Source organism: Vombatus ursinus, unplaced genomic scaffold (assembly GCF_900497805.2).
Source record: "Vombatus ursinus unplaced genomic scaffold, bare-nosed wombat genome assembly UNPS02014825.1, whole genome shotgun sequence".
In the NCBI taxonomy this organism is placed as follows: Eukaryota; Metazoa; Chordata; class Mammalia; order Diprotodontia; family Vombatidae; genus Vombatus; species Vombatus ursinus.
In genome coordinates this window covers 1,728,362-1,750,813 of record NW_020954603.1, presented here as the reverse complement: position 1 = coordinate 1,750,813, position 22,452 = coordinate 1,728,362, and the positions used below count along the sequence as shown (strand labels likewise).

Below are 22,452 nucleotides of genomic sequence, written 5' to 3'. Positions count from 1 at the left end.
TTATTAAACATATATGCACCAAGTGGCATAGCAGCCAGATTCTTAAAGGAGAAGCTAAGGAAGATACAGGAAGAAATAGACAGCAAAACTATACTAGTGGGGGACCTCAACCTCCCTCTCTATGAACTAGATAAATCTAGCCACAAAATAAACAAGAAAGAAGTTAAGGAGATCAATAGAATCTTAGAAAAGTTAAATATGGTTGACCTTTGGAGGAAACTGAATGGGGGCAGAAAGGAATATACCTTTTTTTTTTTCCAAATTTTCAAGGTGTTTATTTTTTTTTCAAATTTATTTATTTTTAGTTTTCAACATTCACTTCCACAAGATTTTGAGTTCCAAATTTTTTCCCCATCTCGCCCCTTCCCCACCCCAACATGGCATGCATTCTGAATACCCCTTCCCCTAATCTGCCTACCCTTCTATCTCTCCCCCCTTCTCTTATCCCCTTCCCCTTCTATTTTCCTGTAGGGCAGGATAGATTTTGATACCCCATTTCCTGTATTTCTTATTTCCCAGTTGCGTGTGAAAACAATTTTTTTAATATGTGTTTTTAAAACTTTGTGTTCCAAATTTTCTCCCTTCCTCCCTCCCCATCCACTTTCACTGAAAAGGCAAGCAACTTGATACAGGTTATACATGTGTAGTTATGCAAAACACTTCCATAATAGTCATGTTGTGAAAAACTTACTAGGAATATACCTTTTTCTTGGAAGTACATGGTTCTTACATGAAAATTGACCATGTACTAGGGCACAAAACCTCATAATCCAACACAGAAAGGCAGAAATATTAAATGCATCCTTTTCAGATCATGATGTAATAAAAATTACATGTCATAAAGGGCCATGGGAAGATAGACTAAAAATTAATTGGGGGGGCAGCTAGGTGGTGCAGTGGATAGAGCAATGGCCCTGGAGTCAGGAGGACCTGAGTTCAAATCCAGCCTCAGACACATAACAAGTACTTCCTAGCTGTGTGACTCTGGGCAAGTCACTTAACCCCAATTGCCTCACTAAAAAAATAAAAATAAAAAATAAAAAATAAATGTGATGGTTTAAGCTTAGACCATCTATAAATATTAATAAAAAAATAAAAAAATAAAAATTAATTGGAAACTAAATAATCTAATCCTAGAGAATAAGTGGATCAAACAACAAATCATAGAAACAATCAATAACTTCATCCAAGAGAATGACAATAATGAGACAATATACCAAAACTTATGGGACACAGCAAAAGCAGTCTTTGGGGTAAGTTTTATATCTCTAAATGCTTATATGAATAAAATAGAGAAAGAATAGATCAATGAATTGGGCATGCAACTAAAAAAAAGCTAGAAAAAGAACAAATTGAAAATCCCCAATTAAATACCAAATTAGAAATTCTGAAAACCAAAGGAGAGATTAATAAAATTGAAATTAAGAAAACTATTGAACTAATAAATAAAACTAAGAGCTGGTTTTATGTAAAAAAAACCCAATAAAATAAATAAACCTTTGGTTAATTTGATTAAAAAACAAGAAAGAAGAAAACCAAATTACTAGCATCAAAAATGAAAAGGATGAATCCACCACCAATGAAGAGGAAATCAAAACAATAGGAGATATTTTGCCCAACTGTATGCCAATAAATTTGACAATCTTAATGAAATGGATGAATATTTACAAAAATATAAATTGTTCAGATTAATGGAAGAGGAAATAAAATACTTAACTCCATTTCAGAGAAAAGAAATTGAACAAGCCATCAATAAACTCCTTGAGAAAAAAATCCCCAGGGCCAGATGGATTTACAAGTGAATTCTATCAAACATTTAAAGAACAACTAATTCTAATACTATATAAACTATTTGGGAAAATAGGTGAAGAAGGAGCTGACCAAATTTTATTTATGATACAAATGTGGTGCTGATACCTAAACTGGGAAGAGCCAAAATGGGGAAAGGAAATTATAGACCAATTTTCCTAATGAATATAGATGCAAAAATTTTAAATAAAATATTAGCAAAGAGATTACAACAACTTATCTTGAGGATAACACACTATGACCAGATAGGATTTATACCAGGAATGCAGGGCTAGTTCAATATTAGGAAAACTATCAGCATAGTTGACCATATCAACAACAAAACTAACAGAAATCATATGATTATCTCAATAGATGCAGAAAAAGCATTTGACAAAATACAACACCCATTCCTACTAAAAACACCGGAGAGCATAGGAATAAATGGAGTCTTCCTTAAAATGATAGGTAGCATCTATCTAAAACCATCAGTAAGTATTATGTGCAGTGGGGATAAACTAGGAGCATTTCCAATAAGATGGGGGGTGAAACAAGGATGTCCATTATCACCACTGTTGTTCAATATTGGGCTAGAAATGTTAGCTGTAGCAATTAGAGAAGAAAAAGAAATTGAAGGATTTAGAATAGGCAAAGAAGAAACAAAGCTCTTCGCAGATTATATGATGGTATATTTAGAGAATCCTAGAGAATCAAGTAAAAAACTACTTGAAATAATAAACAAATGTAGCAAAGTTGCAGGATATAAAATAAGCCCACACAAATCATTGGCATTTCTATATATTACTAACAAAGCCCAGCAGCAAGAGATAGAAGGAGAAATTCCATTTAAAATTACTGTAGACATTATAAAATATTTGGGAGTCTACCTGCCAAAACAAACCCAGGAACTATATGAACAAACTTACAAAACACTTTTCATACAAATAAAATCATATCTAAATAATTGGAAAAATATCAGTTACTCATGGGTAGGCAAGCTAATATGTTAAAAATGACAATTCTACCTAAATTTATTTGCTTATTCAGTGCCATACCAATCAAACTACCAAAAAATAATTTTATAGAGCTAGAAAAAACAATAACAAAATTCATCTGGAAGAATAAAAAGTCCAGAATATCAAGGGAACTAATGAAAAGAAATGCAAGTGAAGATGGCCTAGCTGTACCAGATCTTAAATTGTATTATAAAGCAGCAATCATCAAAACTACTTGGTACTGGCTAAGAAAGAGAGTGGTGGATCAGTGCAATAGGTTAAGACACAACAATCAATGACTATACTAATCTACTATTTGATAAATCCAAAGACTCCAGTGTGAGGGACTGTCTATGTTGGCAACTACCAGGTGGGCTCCGTGGCAAGATTAGGGTAAGATCTGGGTATTTGGAAATCGAGGCAGGGGCTGTGGTAGGCAGAGTTGTGGTGAACTGGGATGGGCTGGGTACGGAGAAGCCCTGAGGCAGTGGGCAGTGCTATGTGAGATAAGCTGGGTGCAAGGAAGCAGCCGGAGCTTGTGCTCCTGAGGCAAGGGGCGGTGCCACGTGGGAGTGGGACGGCAGAGGAAGAATTCCCTTTGCTTAGTCCCCTCCCTATATGCAACGTCAACCCCAGACGCCTCCTTCCTATGACCTTCCTGACTTCCTGCGTCCCTTTGTGTAGCACTGACCCCAGACGCCTCCTTCCTGACTTCCTAGGTCACGTACTCTGTCTATGCACTAATCCCAGACACCTCCTTCCTGTATCCGGTCCTAGCCTCCTACGTCACTCCCTCTCCCTTGGTGTGCTAAACTCAGACAGCCCCTTCTGGTATCTGACCCTACAATCATTGGCTAGTAAGCGGGCTGGGGAGGAGGGGCTAGTAGGTACTTAGGAACGAGCGTGGTCAGATCACACTCTCTCTCTTGGCTCCTGTTCTGTTGCTCTGGCCTTCCTGCTTGGCCTTGCTGTGATGGCCTCTGAATAAAGCTCTGGTGTTGGCGCCTCCCGATGGCTTGTCTCTGTGTGTTTATCCGGTTGAGGACCGAAGACTTGTGAGTGAGTATGACTCTGGCATCCTGCTCCTTATAGGAGGAGTGTCCGGCGCGGCAGGCATAAGGTCAGCGCGGCCGGTACACTCCAGCTTCTGGGATAAGAAATCACTATTTAGCAAAAACTGCTGGGAAAACTGGAAAAATGTATGGCAGAAACTGGGCATAGACCAACATCTTACACCCGATACCAAGATAAAGTCAAAATGGTTACACAATTTAGATTTAAAGATTGATACTAGAAGAGCAAGGAATAGTTTACCTTTCAGATCTATGGAGAAGAGAAGAATTTATGACCATACAAGAGATAGAGAACATTATGAAATGCAAAATGGACAATTTTGATTACATTAAATTGAAAAGTTTTTTCCCAAACAAAACCAATGCATCCAAGATTAGGAGAAAAGTAGAAAACTGGGAAACAATTTTTACAATCAGTGTCTCTGATACGGGCTTCATTTCTAAAATACATAGAGAACTTAGTCAAATTTCTAAGAATACAAGTCATTCCTCAATTGACAAATGGTAAAAGGATATGAACAGGCATTTCTCTCAGAGGAAGAAACTAAAGCTATCCATAGTTATATGAAAAAATGTTCTAAATCACTATTGATTAGAGAAATGCAAATCAAAATGACTCTGAGGTACCACATCACATACATCAGATTGGCTAACATGACAAAACAGGACAATAATAAATGTTGGAGAAGATGTGGGAAAATTGGAACACTAATACATTGTTGGTGGAGTTGTGAAATGATCCAATCATTTTGGAGGGCAGTTTGGAATTATGCCCAAAGGGCTATAAAATTGTGCATACCCTTTGACCCAGCAATACAACTTCTAGGTCTGTCTCCAAAGAAATTTTGAAATTGGGAAAAGGACCCACATGGACAAAAATATTTATAGCTGCTCTTTTTGTGGTGGCAAAGAATTGGAAATCAAGGGGATGTCCATCAATTGGGGAATGACTGAACAAGTTGTGGTAAATGAATGTAATGGAATACTATTGTGCTATAAGAAATGATGAGTAGGCAGACTTCAAAAAAACCTGGAAAAACACATGAAGTGATGCAGAGTGAAATGAGCAGAAGCAGGAGAACATTGCACACAATAGCAGTCACATTATGGGATGACTGACTTTGATAGACTTGGCTCTTCACAGCAATGCAAGGATCTAAAACAACTCCAAAAGACTCATGATGGAAATTGCTGTTCACACACAGAGAAAGAACCATGGAGTCTGAATACATATGGAAGCATACTATTTGCTCTCCTTTTCCTTTGTTGTTTTGTTTTATTGCTTCATTCTCGTGGTTCCTCCCATTAGTTCTAATTGTTCTTTACATCATGACTAATGGGAAAATATGCTTAATATGAATGTATAAGTAGAGCCTGTATCAGATTGCATGCCATCTTGGGGGAGTGGGAGAAAATTTAAAACTCAAAATCTTATGGAAGTGACTGTTGAAAACTAAATATAAATAAAGTAAATAAAAATAGAATACAGGCAGCAAATTGTTGTTCATCCTTCATTTTCAAAGAAGACCAATGATATCATGGGTGATGTCTTGACTTGTTTGTGAATTGTATTAAAGTGAGACAGAGTTACACAAAGTCATTAGCCTCCCTCTCTCTTTCTGAGTTATCCAAGTCCAGTGGCAGGACAAAAGTCAGGATGACCAGTGGCGACTCAGGATGCAGTAGATAACTTTGGCATCTTTGATGTCTCACCAGACTCTAAGTGCTCCACAGTGCCTGTTCAGCTGCCTTCATGGCTATTAGAACAAGTTGTTCTCATCTGCTTATTCCACCAGGGGATGGAAGTCTTCACATGCTTAGGGTAGATATCACCCTAACTTACCAATATGTTTGAGACCTGTTGGTTACCCTTAACCTGGGTTAGCCTGCATGATGTAGCACATGCTCCAGCTTCTTGAAGCCATAGGTGAGAACTGGATGAATCAGGTGGACACCAAATGTGAATGAGCAGCCCCGAGGGGACTCAGCAACCCTCACACCAGAGGTTCTAGTCCTCCTGAACACCCTATATACTCCAGCAGCAAATAAACAAGATTTAAAGAAAGCAGGAAACTCTTGTGCGTAAAAGATGCAGGTTAGTCAGGCAACTATGAGGCAGAAAGGTGAAGGGAAGAAGTGGAGAATGGTAAAGCAGAATTGGTAATAATGGAGAGTAACAGAGTGCTTTTCTCCCTCCTTTTCCTTCCTCCAGAGCTGCATACTGAATATTTCCAAATAGATTTTCTATGCTTATGACTGTTATTGCACTTCTGTTTTAAAATAAAAGCTCAAATGAAAATATAATTAGTAAAAAATGAGCCATAATAAAAGATTTATGGATCTTTGAATTCTTGGTGTGTGTTTTTCTTTGCTGAAACCCTTTCCAAGTCTCATAACTTCTGGTATGGAGGGCTATACATTACTTATTATTATAACCTTGAGATGTTTCTTGATGCTGGACTTCTTGGGCTTTTTTTTGTATCTTGGATGCCTTTGGCATCCTGGTGAAGCCTCTGGACCCCATACCCAGAATAATGTTTTTACATGCATAAAATAAAATATACAGGATTACAAATGAAATTAATTATGTTGAAATACAGTTATAAAAGTTCCAAGTCCAAACACTAAAAGGTCCAAGAACCCCTTAAAATCTATCCATGGTCCCCTTTGGGGTCTGTGGACTCCAAGATAACAAGTCCTAATGCTTCTGTGGGTCATCTCCACTGTCAAGAAACCCAGCAGAATGAGGCTAATTGATTCATCTTCTCCCACTTTAATATTCTTCCTTACAGAGACCTATCATGTCTCTCAAGGCAAGTCTCTGTGTGTGCCAGGCCAGCAGAGGAGACTTTCCACAACAGTGTGACTTTCCTCTCAATGAAAGATAAGAGGCATGTAGGGATTGGGTTTGCACCTTGTGGGCTGGTCCTTCTTTACAAGGGGCTCTTTGTGATGAGATCTGAATTGGGCTCATTATCTCTGGAAGCTACTTGTCTGCTCTGAAGACAGGAGCCTAGGGGGCAGGATGTCACTCATAGCAACTTTGCTTTGCTATAGCAGTAGGGGCTTCATGTCTGTGAGCTCACAGATCCTCATCCTCATCCTGACTTCCTGAGTTCTGGATTCCTGACTTGATCTTGAAATATACTTCAGCTGTCCCAGCTCAGTATCACATAGTGATTTGGAAAGCAAGACATATCTGGGTTTGAATTTAGGATCTGACGATTACCAGCTGTGTCATTTTAGGCAAGTCCTTTCTCCCTGTGCCTCTGGCTCTTCCTCAGTAAAATAGGGATGCCAATCCTTTCACTCCCTAACTCACAATAAGTAGAGAAAGCACCCTTTGATTCTTAAAATCCTGGATAAACATAATTCATTAAGTAGGCTTTGTATAGTCTTGGCTTTGAGAGTCAAAGGTAAAAATAAGAGGAAGAGGTCCTCACTCCCTCCTGTGGCTCCCACCCTTGGAATGTGAGCATTACCGATGGGTCCAGACACTCCCTTTCTCCTCCCACAAGTCAATTCATTATTCTCTACTCAGCATGTTCAAATCTACCCCAGCAGATAGCCATCTCTATATATGTATGGAATCAGTGGAAGAAGACTGGCCTTTTACCAGGCTACAATAGTGACTGACTTAAGGTTAAAAACAAGACAGAACAAAGATACCCCAAATCTGGATGGATCCATCTTTGAACAACAGCAGCAGCAATAACTTCTTTTGGGCTGTTTATTTAAAAATTGGGCAGGTAGGTGGTGTAGTGGTTAGAGCACTGGGCCTGAAGTTAGGAGGACTCATCTTCCTAAGTTCAAATCTGGCCTCAGACACTTAAAAGCTGTGTAAACTTGAGCAGTCACTTAACCCTGTTTGCCTCAGTTTCTCATCTGTAAATTTAGCTGGAGAAGGAAATGGCAAACAACTCCCATATCTTTGCCAAGAAAACCCCATATGGAGTAATGGAGAGTGAGACATGACTGAACAATAACAACAAGGAACTTAAAAATTAATACATCAATAGAATTTTTTCTCTTATCATTCTTGATCCTCTACTTGGTATCCAGATTTAATGACAATTTGTTCAGCCTGTACAGTATACCATGCTCAGTCACCATTCCCCTCTTTTGCAATCTCCAACTTAAAGAAAATGAAAACACACACATACCTCCAAAGATGTTGTAATTGATCATCATTTTATTTATGTATATATATGTATATATGTATATAATGTATATAATAAGACAGTTTTATGGTATAATTAAATCAGGACTTAGCAAACATGAAGAACAGGAAAAAATTTGGAGTGAATGTCTACTGTGGTGGCCAGGTGGAAGGCATGAGGTTGGGAGAGTTAAGGCACTTTGTCATCTTTATCTGATCCCCCAGAAAGAACGTTTCAACAAAGCTAAGTCCATTCTAGCTGCATCCCTCCTTGGAGGTACAGGAAGGGACTGGTACAGCAGAGACCATTACTGGAATGCTAGCCACCTATCCAGCTTCAAGTCCACAGCCTTCATTGGATGTCCTTACTCCTGATGAAAGTTTCTTGATTTTCATCCCCAACCCCAAGTGGAGTAACAACCCACACATGGCTTGCTCTCCTTCTGAACTGAACTTTTTTTTGACTCTCATTCAGTCTGGTAGGGAGGGAATGAGTCCAACCCCCACCCCTGCCTACTCCTACCCTGGTGTCATTGCAATGGCAATCCAGTAGATTCCAGCAACTCTCCTTCCCACCACACATCTCTGAGAGACACCACCAGTTCTAGGTGTTTCACTGTCTTGAAAAGCCCTACCTGGACTCCCACCCTAAAAACCATGCCTGTTCTTGTCATGTCACATTTGATTATCTGGTTTTTGGATTATTGGTGTTGAAATTCCCACTCCCTGAGTATTTTTTTTTCAGCACTGGAGGACCCCCTAGCCTTGGTCTATTGCTGTGAGAATTCAGAGAACCCAGGTTCATCATCATCATTAATAGTGGTTTGAGCAGGAAAAAAGAAATTAGGAAGGCATGGCCCCAGAAACCCTCAGCCCCTCAGCCATTGCCCAGATCTAGGATTATATAATTCACTCCAAAACCACAGAGAAAAGGATTGAAGCCTTCTGCCTACTCCATCCACCAAGACTATAGCTGAAGATCATGATATCAAGCACCATAGGACAGCTGGGCTAATGAAGTGGCTTCACATACAGATTAATCCCATTCTTGGAACTGAGGGTCAATTGGGAAGAGAAGATGGGAGGCTTTTCAAGATCTGGAAATAGCTCAAAGCGGAGCAATATCAGGGCCAGTCCCATCTTCATTACAATCATGGAAAAGTGCTGCCCAATGCAGTTCCTGGGATAGGGAAGGAAAGAAGAGAAAACAAAATATGAACATGTTTTGTTGCTCCTTTCCCTTTAATCACTCTGCCTTTGGAATCTTAAGTGTTTGGGGAGAAAGACTAAAATGCCTTCAGGTTTCAAAGGTTTAGGATTTAGTTCAAAGGATTTAAGTCAAAAGATTTAGGAAAGAAACACCGAGCCCACCTACCCCCGCCTTATTTTACAGAAAAGTAAACCAAGGACCAGAAGGTACCAAATAATCCCGGGGTCAGGTCAGGAACCCAGGAAGGACCATTCCAGAACTTCAGATTTGGAAAGGATTCAGGAGGCCATCTAATCCAGCCATGCCAGGGTCAGAATCTCCATATCGACAACATGTTCCAACAAGTGGCTATGGAGTCTTTCAATCACTTTTGGGGAGGAGACATGCCCTGTGCCCTTCCCACTTCAGGACAGCTGTACTCATCGGGGAGGTTTTTCTTTTTTCTTACTGCTCACCCAAATTTGCCTCTTTGTATTCCTTCTCCCCCCCCCACCCCAAAGCTCCTAGTTGTGGTGTCTGGGGTCAAGTTGAATAAGTCTAATGCATCTTCCACAAGATGGCAGCTAGGTAACTCACTGGATAGCATCCTAGGCTTGAAATCAGGATGTCTCATCTTCATGAATTCAAATTTGTCCTCAGATATTTACTAGCTATGTGATCCTGGGTAAGTCATTTTACCCTGTTTGCCTCAGTTTCCTCATTTGTAAAATGAGTTGGAGAAGGAGGTGGCAAACCTCTCCACTCCTTGCCAAGAAAACTCCAAATGGGGTCACAAGGTAGGACAAGATTTCAGATAGGAAATGACTGAACAACCACATATTCCGCAAGAAATCCCTTCCGATACTTGAAGACATCTAAACATTCCGCCTCCCCCCAACCCCTAAGTCTTTACTTCCTCAGGTTAAACATCACTAGTTTATTATTCAGTTAATCTTCACATCCAACATGACCATGAGACATTTCACCATCCTGCTTTTCCTTTCTTAGACACGTCTGTCTTATCAATGTTTTTCTGAAACCGCGATGTCCAGAATTAAACATAATCTTCCACATATAGGTTGGCCAGGCAGAGTAATGTGGGACTATTCTCTGCCTAGTGCAGGACGATCTTCCACTCCTCAGCAGGCTCCCTTTCCAGACACTTCACAACACTCTTCACATACTCTCTTCTAGCCAAATTGTCTTGCTTACTGCTCCCACAACCTAACATTCTCTCTCCAGCCTACAAACCTTTGCCTAGGCACTATCCCATACTCGGAATGCACTTCCTTTGCAGCCCTAGATTGTTCAAAAGCACAACTCAGGTACCACCTGCTGTTTGTGTTTTTCACTGAGGCTGGGTGCTAGTGTTCTCCCCCTCTGGAAATTAGCTTGGGAACAGTCAATAGTCCATCACCTCAATACTATGTAAGCTCATTGAAAGCAGGGACTGCTCCTTCATGTTTTTATTGCCACAGCAGAGTGTTCTGGCTAGCTGGCATTGGAATTCACTCTTTAAATGTTTTGAATGTGTCCTAAAGTTGTGTATATTTTTGGCTATTAATTATACCTTATTGTTTAATCAGTCTGCATTTGCAGTACACTAAACCCCCAGATCATTTTCAAATGAATTGCTCTAGTCATGTCTGAACTGGTCGCACGCCGACCTTCTGCCAGCCGCGCGCCGGTACCCTCTCCTCCTATAAGGAGCAGGCTACCAGAGTCATACTCACTTCCGAGTCTTCAGTCCTCAACCGGATAAACACACAGAGACGAGCCATTGGGAGGCGCCAACACCAGAGCTTTATTCAGAGGCCATCACAGCAAGCCATCATAGCAAGCCCAAGCAGCAAGGCCAGAGCAACAGAACAGGAGCCAGGAGAGAGAGCGTGATCTGACCACGCTCGTTCCTAAATACCTACCTAGCCCCTCCTCCCCAGCCCGCTTACTAGCCAATGATTGTAGGGTCAGATACCAGAAGGGGCTGTCTGAGTTTAGCACACCAAGGGGGAGGGAGTGACGTAGGAGGCTAGGACCGGATACAGGGAGGAGGCATCTGGGATTAGCGCATAGACAGAGTACGTGACCTAGGAAGTCAGACTCAAATACTGGGAGGAGGGGTCTGGGTCAGTGCTGCACAAAGGGACCCAGGAAGTCAGAAAGGTCACAAGATGGAGGCGTCTGGGGATGACGTTGCATATAGGGAGGGGACTAAGCAAAGGGAACTCAGTCCTCTGCTGTCCCACTCCCACGTGGCACCGCCCCTTGCCTCAGGAGCTCAAGCTCCAGCTACTTCCTTGTACCCAGCTTATCTCACATAGCACTGCCCACTGCCTCAGGGCTTCTCCGTATCCAGCCCATCCCAGTTCACCACGACTTTGCCTACCACAGCCCCTTCCTCGACTTCCAAAATACTCAGATCTTACCCTACTCTGGCCACAGCACCCAACTGGCAACTGCCAACATCAGACAGTCCCTCACACATGTCTCTCCTTCCTTGGACTTGAGAAACTGATCCTCTTAAGCCAATGTAAAACTTCTTATTTCATCTTAATAGATTTGGCCCAGACTTCTAATCTTGGGGGGATATCTATTTTCTCATTCAATATGTTAGGCATCCCTCTAAATTTGGTGTGATCTGCAAATCTATTAAATACTCTATCTATCCAAGTTATTCACAAAAATGGTAAATAGCCCATGGACAAGGATAGAGTCCTGGGGGCATTCACCTACAGACTGTCTTGGTTGTTTATCATCAACTGCATTATTGGACCACTGAGTCTCAGAAGAAGAAATGGCCTCTCTCACCAGTCCTTAGATCCCATTTACTTCAGTCTCCTTGGGAAGATTTCCCCACAACCATCTCCCTTCCAATGTTTAACCCCTCCCTTTTAACTGGCTTTTCTGCTATTTATAAACATGTTCAGATTTTATTCATCTTCATTGATTCCCTCAAGCTATCATCCTATATCTCTCCTCCATTTCCCAAACTCCTTGAAAAAGGTATCAACACTCACTACCTCCACCTCCTCTCTTTGCACTCACTTCTCAACCTTTTGCAATCTGGCTTGGGATTTGATCACTCAATGGAAACTGCACTCTCCAAATTTACCAATGATTTCTTAATTGCCAGATCTGATGGTCTTTTCTCAGTCCTCATCTTTCTTGAATTTTGCAGCACTTCATAAACTGTGGGTCTCGACCAAGGCAAAACGACCAAAAATTAATTCAAAATCAAATGCGTAATGAATTGGAGGTGTTGCTGGCAGTACTTGCAGCATTCTGAACACAAAGCATGCGCACTTTGCGTTGTGCATGCCCTTAGACCATGCAACAACAATGAACACTGCCTAAATATGAAAAAGGGTCCTGAGCGGAAGAAGTTTAAGAAGCCCTGCTACAGTATCTGACACCGTTGACTAACCTTTTGACTGAATACTCTTTCCTCTGTAGGTTTACATGACACTGCTTATTTTCAGTATTCCTCTCCTCTAACTCGCTGCTACTTATCTATTTGTATCATGCCCCTAACTGGGGGCATCTTCCAGTATCCTGTCCTTAGCATTCTTCTCTTCTTTCTCTACTCTCATGGTGGCCTCATTGGCTTGGGCAGTAATTACCATCTCTATGCAGGTAACACTGAGATCCCCATAACCGCCCTAGTCTCTCTCCTAATCTTCCCTCTATTCCTATCCCTCTTGCTAAATTCTGTATTTGTGCAGCAAGCAGCATCAGCCTTCCAATCACCTAGATTTTCAACCTTGAATCTTCCTTTCCTTTGCCTTTTGTATCCAGTTGGTGGCTAAATCTTGTTGACTCTCCTTTGACATCATTCACACCATGTTCCCTTCTCTTCACTCACACAGCACCACTCTTGAGAAGGTCCTTGAGAGGAAATTTACACTTTCCTCTAGGATAAAATACAGTTTTCCTTGACTGTGCAGCCCCTGCCGCTTCATACCTGGGATACTGCAATGTCCAGCTGCTTGGCTTCCCCACTTCAAGTCTCTTCCCACAGTAATAATCCATCCTTTACTTGGCTGTCCAAGTGATCTCTGTAAAGTGAAGGTCTGACCTTTAACATGCTACCTCCCCACTCAATAAAACTCCAGTGGCTCCCTATCGCTTCCAGGATCAAATATCAAATCCTCTATTTGGCTCTTAAAGCCCTTTATAACATGATATCGCCTCCTTTCACCCTTCTACTCTTCTTATACCTTATCCCCTCCCTGAAAGTTGGCTTCCTTGCTGTTCCTCTCAACCAACACACTGTCTCTGAACTGTGGGCACTTTCATGGACTTGCCGCATTTCTGGAATTCTCTCCCTTCTCATCTCTGCTGCCTGGTTCCCCTAACCTCCTTCAGATCTTAGCTAAAATCCTATTTTTTAAACAGCAAAGACTTTTTCCTGATTCCCCATAATTCTAGTGCCTTCTCTCTGTCAATTATCTCCAATTTATCTTGCATGTATCTTGTTTGTATGTTGTTTCTCCCATTAAACTGTGAGGTCCTTGAGGGTAGAAGTCTCTCTTACCTTTCTTTGTATCCCCAGAGCTCAGCACAATGCCTGGTGCATAGTAGGTGTTTAATTAAATTTTATTGGCTGACGCAGCTCTCTATGGGATGACTGGCAAAAGTCAGGGGAATAGTTCGTGGTCAAGGAATAGAGTAGTCCCTTTTGTGAAGTTCTCATGCTCAAAAACCTCCAGTCACTCCCTGCTGTCTCTAGATAAAATATAAACTCCTCCACCTGGCATTCAAGGCTCTTCACAATTTAGTCCCAACTTTTCCAGCCTTTCCTCCACATTTCTTCCCTTCACATGTCCTGTGTCGCAGCCAAACAAGATGAATTGCTGTTCTTCAAACTTGACATTCTACTTTTTGTGTCTCTTCTTCCTGCTTTTCAGAATGGTCTTCTTTCGAAGTTTAGCTGAGATGTTATTTCCTCCATGACCCTTTGGTAAGAAGTGTTTTGTTCCCTTCCTCTAACTTTCTTTGGCTTCTCCCTGCTTTGTACTCTCATTGGAATCATAGGTGCATAGAAGAGCTGGAAGGGACCATGGAAGCTATTTAATATAATCCACACATTTTACAGATGAGGAAACTGAGACCTGCGAAGGCACAGGTAGGATTTGAAACTAGGTGCTCTGCCCATGATCTCCTATCTACATTCAGATGCCAATTCCCACCTCTAGTAGAAAGTAAACTCTTCAGGGGAAGTGATGATTTCATTTTTGTATTTGTGCTCCAGTTATAGGAGTGGGGTGGAATCATAGAATCATTGTCCTAGAACTTAAACAGACCTCAGAGGCCATTGAGTATAAACTACAGACCAAGAAAGGTTAAATGACTAGACCACAACTCCACACATCATAAGTGTTGGAGGTGGGATTTAAACCAAAGTCCCCCGACTCAATATTTTGTCCTCTTTCCACTTACTCCTCTGTCCTAATTTCCACTTCCCTCACCCCTCTACCCACCCACAGTAGAATCATTTAGGGTAAGGACTGATTCATTTTTTATCTCTACTCCAAAATACTGAGACATCTGTGAGTTGTACCTGGCACATAGCAAGCACTTAATAAATGTTTGATGAATGAATAACTGGCACAGAGAACCAAACATGTGAGTATAATCTCATAAGTAGCATGCCCTAACTATTGAAGCAAAGAGTCAATATCTTCATTTAATTCGAGGGGATAAAAACTAGGTGGGGAGATGGAGACAAAGGGAGCTTTAGGAGAGAGAGCTTTCCAAATAAAGCTTTTTGACATTTTCATCCCAGTGCCTCCATCTAATCCATTGCTGTATCCTTACCTGGGTCCAGCAGAAAATGGTAAGAAAGCATAAGAATATCTCTTATTGCAATTCTCTGGAGAGAACCTTTCAGGGTCAAAGACCTGCAATGAGACTCCCCCCCCCAATCACAATGAATATTCATCCTTGAGAAAAACACATTGCTCACAAATTCAAACCCTTATCCAAAATGCTTTTTGCACCAATTTGGGGACAAACAGAACTAGCCAGATTATTTTTATCTGTGCAGAACCCCTTAGGAAAGAGGACCCCATGTTAAGAAGAACAGGTTCAAGCTTTGTTCTTGCTTGCAAGGGAGACACAACAGTCCTCTTGCCATGGCACGTATTAGATCTTTAATTCTGATAGACTATAGCTGGGCCTCAATGAAAAGGACAGAGAGTATTTACTTGGTGGGTTTTGAAGGTTTAGATGAATGAGACAATTTAGATGGAAGGAGACTTTTCCAGACCTTACTAGTTGGCTTGGTAGGTTGCACTTGGGCACGTTCTATGATTGGGTTGTTCAGGGAAGGTCATGTTGGGCACAATTTCTCCTGATCATCCCATGGCTATATTCTCCACCAGGGGCTTCTATATTAGTTTACTTGCCATACTTCAAGGAGTTTGTATTTCATTTGTGGAGGCCCTCTGTCCCCCATGTCCATCACCCCTCCCCCATCATTTTGGAAATACAGCTGCTGAGAAAAGTCCATCACCTAACAGCCATCCTTTGGGTCACAGACCTTGCTGTTTTCCCCTTCACTAGTCCTTGGGGATAAGATCCATGTGACACCACCCATTCTCAGGCTGGTACTTAGAGGCTTCCTTGGTGGGTAGATGTGTTAGAGGTCTTTTCTCCTGGCAAAGTCTCAGAACCCTGGCAAGGCACCCCACCCCAGCTTTGGAGGACTTTAGTGAATTAAGTAGCTTCCTCCCTCTTCTACTACAACCAACCCAACAAATTCCATGGAACAGACATGGAAGAGGTGTGCCCCAGTGAGATTTCAACAAAATCCGAACTTCTGCAGGGGCTAAAAGACAAAGACAATGAAACAATGAAGGGGAAAAAACAATGAAGGGGAAATCCTGTCAATCAAAAATGAACATTCTCCACACTAGAAAGGTAGCACCTCAATTGATTCCAAAGAGACAGACAAGATGAACTTGCCTCCATGGCATAGATGTCATTCATACCTTTGTCCTTAGCAAACGTTCCAAAGGAACACTAGAGGGGAAAATGTCTGAACTCAAATTAATCATCCTAAGGCACGGGTGGGGAACCTTTGACCTGGAGGCCACATGTAGCCTCAAGGCTTCAGGTTCCCCACCCCTGTGGCCTGAGGCATCATGAATAGAGTGCTTGGACTGTAAGTCAGGAAGACTCATCTTCCTGAGTTCAAATCTGGCCTCAGACATTTACTAACTATGTGAGCCAGGGCAAGCCACCTAATCCTGTTTGCCTCAGTTTCCTCATCTGTAAAATGTGTTGGAGAAGGAAATGGCAAACCATTCCAGTATCTTTGCCAAGAAAACCTCATGACTGAAAAAAATGACTGAAAGGCATCATGGAGTGGTTTATTGAGGGATGGGGCTTTTGAGCCAAGAAGAAACTCTTGATAGGAGAGGTAAGACTTCTCCTTCCTGGAAGTGACAAAGGGAAAAATCTTCTGCTGATCTTTTTGTTTTTGTTATTTTTTTTTTTTTTTTAGGCAATTGAGGTTAAGTGACTTGCCCAGGGTCACACAGCTAGTAAGTGTCAAGTGTTTGATCTGAGGCTGGATTTGAACTCAGGTCCTCCTGACTTCAAGGCCAGTGCTCTATCCACTGTGCCACCTAGCTACCCCTTCTGCTGATCTTAAGCTAAGGACTGTTTCCCTAGCTGAAAGACCTTTGTGCCACTCTAGTTGAGTTGGGTATAGTAGCACCCAGCCAAGCCAACGGCTGAAGTAAAACAAAATACAACAACTGCTTATTGAAGAATAAGCCAAGGAGACCAGAAGATTGGCCTGCACCCAAGAGCCAAACAAATGGCCCAGCCTGGCAGTAGTGACCAGTTTCTGGTTGGCCTGGCCCTGTCCAACACCTACAAGTGACATTCTAGCTCAGCCTTGCAGCAGCAGAGACCAGTGAGGATCCAACCCAGTCACTGGGTGACCTGCCTAGCCCAATGCAGAATCGATTGGAATATCCAACCTTGATACTACCCCTAGGAGGAACAAGTCTACATGAGCCACTAGTGGAATGGAGACATTGGGCTCTATGAAGAGGCATCTCAGCTACAGAGTTTTGGGAAATGAACATTTTGGGCCATACTTGCTCTTCACCCCACCCCCAGGGAAGTACATCACTACCATTTTACCTTGTTTGTGCCCATTTTCACCCAGTCCCGGATTCTGGGCATATTTGTGGGAGAACACGGTATGGGGGAAAGGCTTTGTAATTGCTTTTCTTGCCTTACTATGTTAGGAATGCCTATACTAAAGATCAGACTGTACTGGCTGATTGTGAAGGGAAAGCCCACTGGTGGGTGCTTGCGAACTAGTGTTTAGGAGAATAGCCACCCACAAGGTTATCTCTGGAAACCCAGGAATAGTAATATACATCTTTCTGGGAATCCAACCTACCAGTGATGGTGTGAATTAGGTGAGTAAGCCCTGGGGGAGTGTTACATAGAAAGAAGTCTTTTTTCCCTTTTATATTCAATTCTCCTGACATCATTCTCTGAAACTTGATCATGATGTGGAGGTATTCCTGGGTTCTTGAAGGCTTTGCCAGTAGAGAAACAGGTGATGCTGGTTCTGCTAAGCTTTATAAGCTTTGAACATGGACCTGACAGCAGACTTTGTGTTTGTGGTCTCATGATCAGACTGGGTCAGGGTGGAGAAGTTTATCATGAGAGACTGGATTTTAGGTAGGGATTTTTTTATCAGCCCCAGCAACTCAAGAAGATCAACTGTTAGGGATGGTCATGATTTGTGCCCATGATACGTGGGAAGTACATGTTTTTAGAGTCAATTAATTAAGTAAGTAACAGAGTGAATGCCTTGTGATTGGTGTTAGTGGAGGGATGGCCCACATTGATGAAAACCACTCCATTCTTTAAAATAATTCCTAGGATCGGTGGTCAATTGGCATTAAGTGCCTACTATGCACCAGGCACTATGCTAAGTCTTGGATCATAAATTTTATTATAGATTTATAAATATAGGATACTTTAGAGGCTTTTAAGACCTCCTCCTTTATTTTATGGAAGAGAAAATGAGGTTCAGGGAGGTTAAGGGTGGGGCTTCCCCAAATTCCATGGGGTAGTCAATAGCAGAAGTAGGATTTAAATCCATATCCTCAGAACTACTTCAAGTTTATGGAAAGAGCAATGTCCAGTTGTCAAAAAGAAGGTCTGGGTACTACTGCCTCTGTCAGGAACAATCATACCTGTGGATTTTCCCAGACAGCAGGGTTGTGGTGAAGAGCCCAGATGTTCAGGACAATTATCATACCTAGAAAGGGAGGGAGGGAGACAGGGGGAGAGGGAAAGGAGGGAAGAAGAGAGAAGGAGAGAGAGAGGGAGAAAAAAGGGGAGGGAGAGACACACACAGAGAGACAGAGACAGTGAGGGGGAGAGAGAGGGAGAGGGAAAGAAAGAAGGGGAAGGACAGAGAGAGAAAGGGAGGGAGGGAGAGTGAGAAAGAGAAAAAGGAGAATTAACATTTTTTAACTACCTTGGAAACTTTGTATCTGGGGATATAAAGAAAAAAGAAAAACAGTTCTTGAAGTCATGGAACTATAACCTAGCTGTATGTGGGTGTATATATGAATAGATAGAGATAAATATATGATATGTAAAAATATCTAGCTATAGATAAATATATGGACATATAGAGGTATGTCATGGATATATAGATATAAATATATTGATATGTTTATCTATAAATATATTTAATATGTTACTATTTATAATGAAATATATTTAATGGTTTGACATATAATAATTTATAGATATATTTCATATACACCATGGGTAGATATAAAAATATGGATATAGATAGATATGAATATATGGATATAGATATGTCATAAGTACTACATGAAAGGTGATTTTGGGGGCTAGGACAGAGCATTTGGGGGACCAAGAAAGATTTTGTATAGAAAGTAGTGTTTGAGTTGAATCTTGTTGAAGCCTAGGAATTCTTACAGGTTGGAGTGAGGAGGTCTAAGGGCAGCCTGTGCAAAGACTGGGATGGGACATGTGTGACATATGTGAAGACTCCCCAGATCTGTTCCCATCCTGTGCGCACCCTTCCCCCTCACTAGATGTGTTCTCCTCCCTCCCCACCCCCCATCCCATTCTACATGTTGGTCATGTAGGACCCTCCTTCGGAGTGTGAGTGCCTGTTTTCTTCTCTTGTTACGTCATGTAGGTTTTGGGTACCTCAGATATCCTTACCGGGCCCTGCTGAATTCTGATTCTGTCAGTGCTGGTACCTCCTACACTTTGAGCTCCCTGATGGCCAGTACAGGCCCAGGCCCACGGGAGGTACTGAGTAAGTCAGAATTGATTCCAAAGGCACTTTGTGTAAGCCTGGAGAAGAGAGGGTTCAGGGTGAACAGGACCACTGTCCTCAAGTACCTGAAGGCCTCCTGTAATGTAGAAGACAAATTCAACTTTTCCTGCTTGGCTCCACAAAGAAGAACTGGGGAGGGGTAGAGGGTTGGCGAGGAGAGAGGGGAAAGAAGTGGGGTCAGGGGTGTCACACAGAGGCTAATGTAGTGTGGATATGGGTGAAAGCTTCCTCATGGTCAGATCTAAGCCAAAGTGGAAGGGCCTGGCTCTGGAGGTGGTAGGTTATCCTCCCTGGTAGCCATCAGTTAATAGCAGAAAAAAAAACACTTGGTAGAGATGTTGTAAAGAGAATTCTTGTTTGGGTCCAGGTTACACTGGTTAGCTTCTGAGGTCTCTTGTGCTTCTGGGAAGTGTCTTTTTTCTTCCCTATAATACTGGAAACTATCCACCATGCCTCTGCTACTTTGCTCCAAGTCTATATGGTGCCTTTGAAAAATCAATCCTTGATTGAACCCCCAGCATGGGCCCCAGGGCTGAGCCAGGTGTTCTCACCCAAGAAGCCCAGTGACTCACTGGCTCTGTTTCTTATGGTCCACAAGGCCATGAGTTCTAAAGGAAACTGAATTGGGTAGGTAGTCAGAGACATACCTGGAGGGAGGGAGCGTCCATCTGGGAAGGTGATGGGCTTGCTGAACTCCCTGGCTATCCTAGGGACAGGTGGGTAGAGGCGGAGGGCCTCCTTGATGCACATAGCGCTGTAGGGCATCTGGTTCAAGTGGTTCCTGTGAGGAATCACAGAGAGGAAAGAGGAGGGAAGGAAAGGCATTAACTAGAGTTTCCTATAAGGACTGGCACAATTTTAGCATGCCACACACAGATTCCCATAATCTCAGAACTGCAAGGGACTTTAGAGAATATTTAATCCAACCCACATCTGAAAAAGAATCTAGGGTGGGCTCTGGCAAATATATCTCTCTGGTTCCCCCTGATAGCAGCATTTTGACCTCAATCCCTCCTCTTCCTGACACACATTCAATCTCCCAATTTAGTCACACACACACACACACACACACACACACACACACACACACTCCCTAATGGAATCACTCATCATCCTTATGATTTTCCAAACCAACATATCCTTCCCTTATTTGTCTTGTCTCCCTCTATTAGGAGATAAGTTCCTTGACAGCTAGGATTGTCTTTTATATTTGTGTTTGGCAGATAGTAAGTGCTTAATACATTTTTCATTCACTCATTAGTTATTTTCAAATTTTTGAAGGGCTGTTGAGGTAGAAGACAGATCATATTTGTTCTGCTGGGTCCTAGAGACCAGAACCCCAGGATGGAAGTTAGAGAGATATATCTAATCTTTATTTAATGGGGGAAAAACCCAATCTCATACCAATCAGAACTCTTGAAAGGTATAATCAATTTCCTCTGGAGGACTGAATTTTCCATCACTGGAGATCTTTCGATTGTGATGACCATTAATTAGGTATGTCGTAGTTGGGTTTGGTATTTAAGAATGGTTTGTATTAGATGGGTTCTGAGGGCTCTTCCAATTATGACATTCTGTGATTCTATTATCTTCCCTCATCCTCTCTGACGAGGCAGCTAGGTGGTGAAGTGGATAGAGTTCAAGGACTCCATTAGACCTGAGTTCAAATCCAATCTTAGACACTTACTATCTGTGTGACTTTGGACAATTCACGTAATTGCTTTCTGCCTTAGTCTCCTCAGCTGCAATATGGGAACAGTAATAGCACCTACCTCTCAGGGTTGTTGTGAGGGTCAAATGAGATAGTATTTGTAAAGTCCTTAGCACAGTTCCTGGCACACAGAAGGCACTTAATAAATGCTTATTCCCTTCTCTTTCTTCCCTTTCTTTTTTTCTTCTTGTCAAGGCTCCATCCCCTCTTTTCTCCTCTAGAACTCTGCTTCATTGGTCACCCTCTCTTCCTTTCATCTCAACAGCATCTCCCCCTCTTCACTGTCCCATCTTTCTATAAACATTCTCAGGTCTCCCAAATCACTGAACTTTCTATATCAGCCAACTGCCATCTCATCTCTTTTTCTCGGCAGCCAAACTTCTGGAGGGAAAATGGCTTTCATCTGGTATATCTACCTTCCATTCCTGCAAAATTTACCACTCAAGCCTATTTTTTCTGTGTTCTATTGGTGTCTGTGGAGGTATCCTCTTGCCTTCTTTGATAACTGTGACCATTTTTCCTCCTTAGCAGTCTCTCTTTGCTTGACTTCTGGGACAACAGGCTTTCTTGGATTTTCTTCTGCCTGTCCGACTTATCCTTATTTTTGTCAGCAAGGAGCACTTGCTGGTTCTTCTCCATAGAATTTTTAAAATTTAAAAAATGTATATACTTTAGAAATATCAACAAACACAAACATTTCCATGTATAGTAAAAGATTCTATATAAAACTCTTACTCTATTATCTATGCATTTTTTGTATATATCAAATTTAACATAATAGTACCACACTTCTTAGTGTGACCTCTGAATTTCTTTCTGCTCTGTTATATGTATTGATTAGTATTTCACTGAAGCTCTTTTTTCTTTTCTTCCTTTTTTTAAATATTGTCATCACCGTCCCCTATTGTTATTTTTTTCCCCTCAAATAACAACTCTCTTGTTAACAAATGAGTATAATCAAGCCAAAATCATACATTATTCACATCTGAAAATGTAGGTCTCATTCTGGACTTCTGTCAGATTATCTCTCTGAGAAAAGGTGCAAAGCAAGCTTCATCAACCATCTCCCAGAGAATATGCTCTGCATGGCTTCACATGTATAAAAGGGCATCATATTACTTGTCTTCTCAATGGATGGGGGAGGGGTATGAAGGAGGGAGAGAATTTGAAATTCAAA

General features: G+C 41.7%; 1 protein-coding gene across 2 annotated transcripts in view; it reads right to left on the bottom strand.

The window, feature by feature from the left end:
- Positions 1 to 8,101: 8,101 nt before the first annotated feature.
- The window catches only part of LOC114024845 (cytochrome P450 4X1-like), a 47,703-nt gene continuing 33,352 nt past the window's right edge, over positions 8,102 to 22,452 (bottom strand). The window contains exons 9-12 of one of the 2 annotated variants that reach the window (XM_027838043.1): positions 20,212 to 20,345; positions 18,435 to 18,499; positions 15,022 to 15,104; positions 8,102 to 9,195 (exon numbers count right to left, since the gene is read on the bottom strand). In XM_027838043.1, coding sequence (XP_027693844.1) covers positions 9,027 to 9,195; positions 15,022 to 15,104; positions 18,435 to 18,499; positions 20,212 to 20,345 — 451 coding nt within the window. In that variant the 3' untranslated portion in view covers positions 8,102 to 9,026. Of the gene's footprint in view, positions 9,196 to 15,021; positions 15,116 to 18,434; positions 18,500 to 20,211; positions 20,346 to 22,452 lie in introns of both variants that reach the window. The other variant, XM_027838044.1, reaches the window with a different exon arrangement.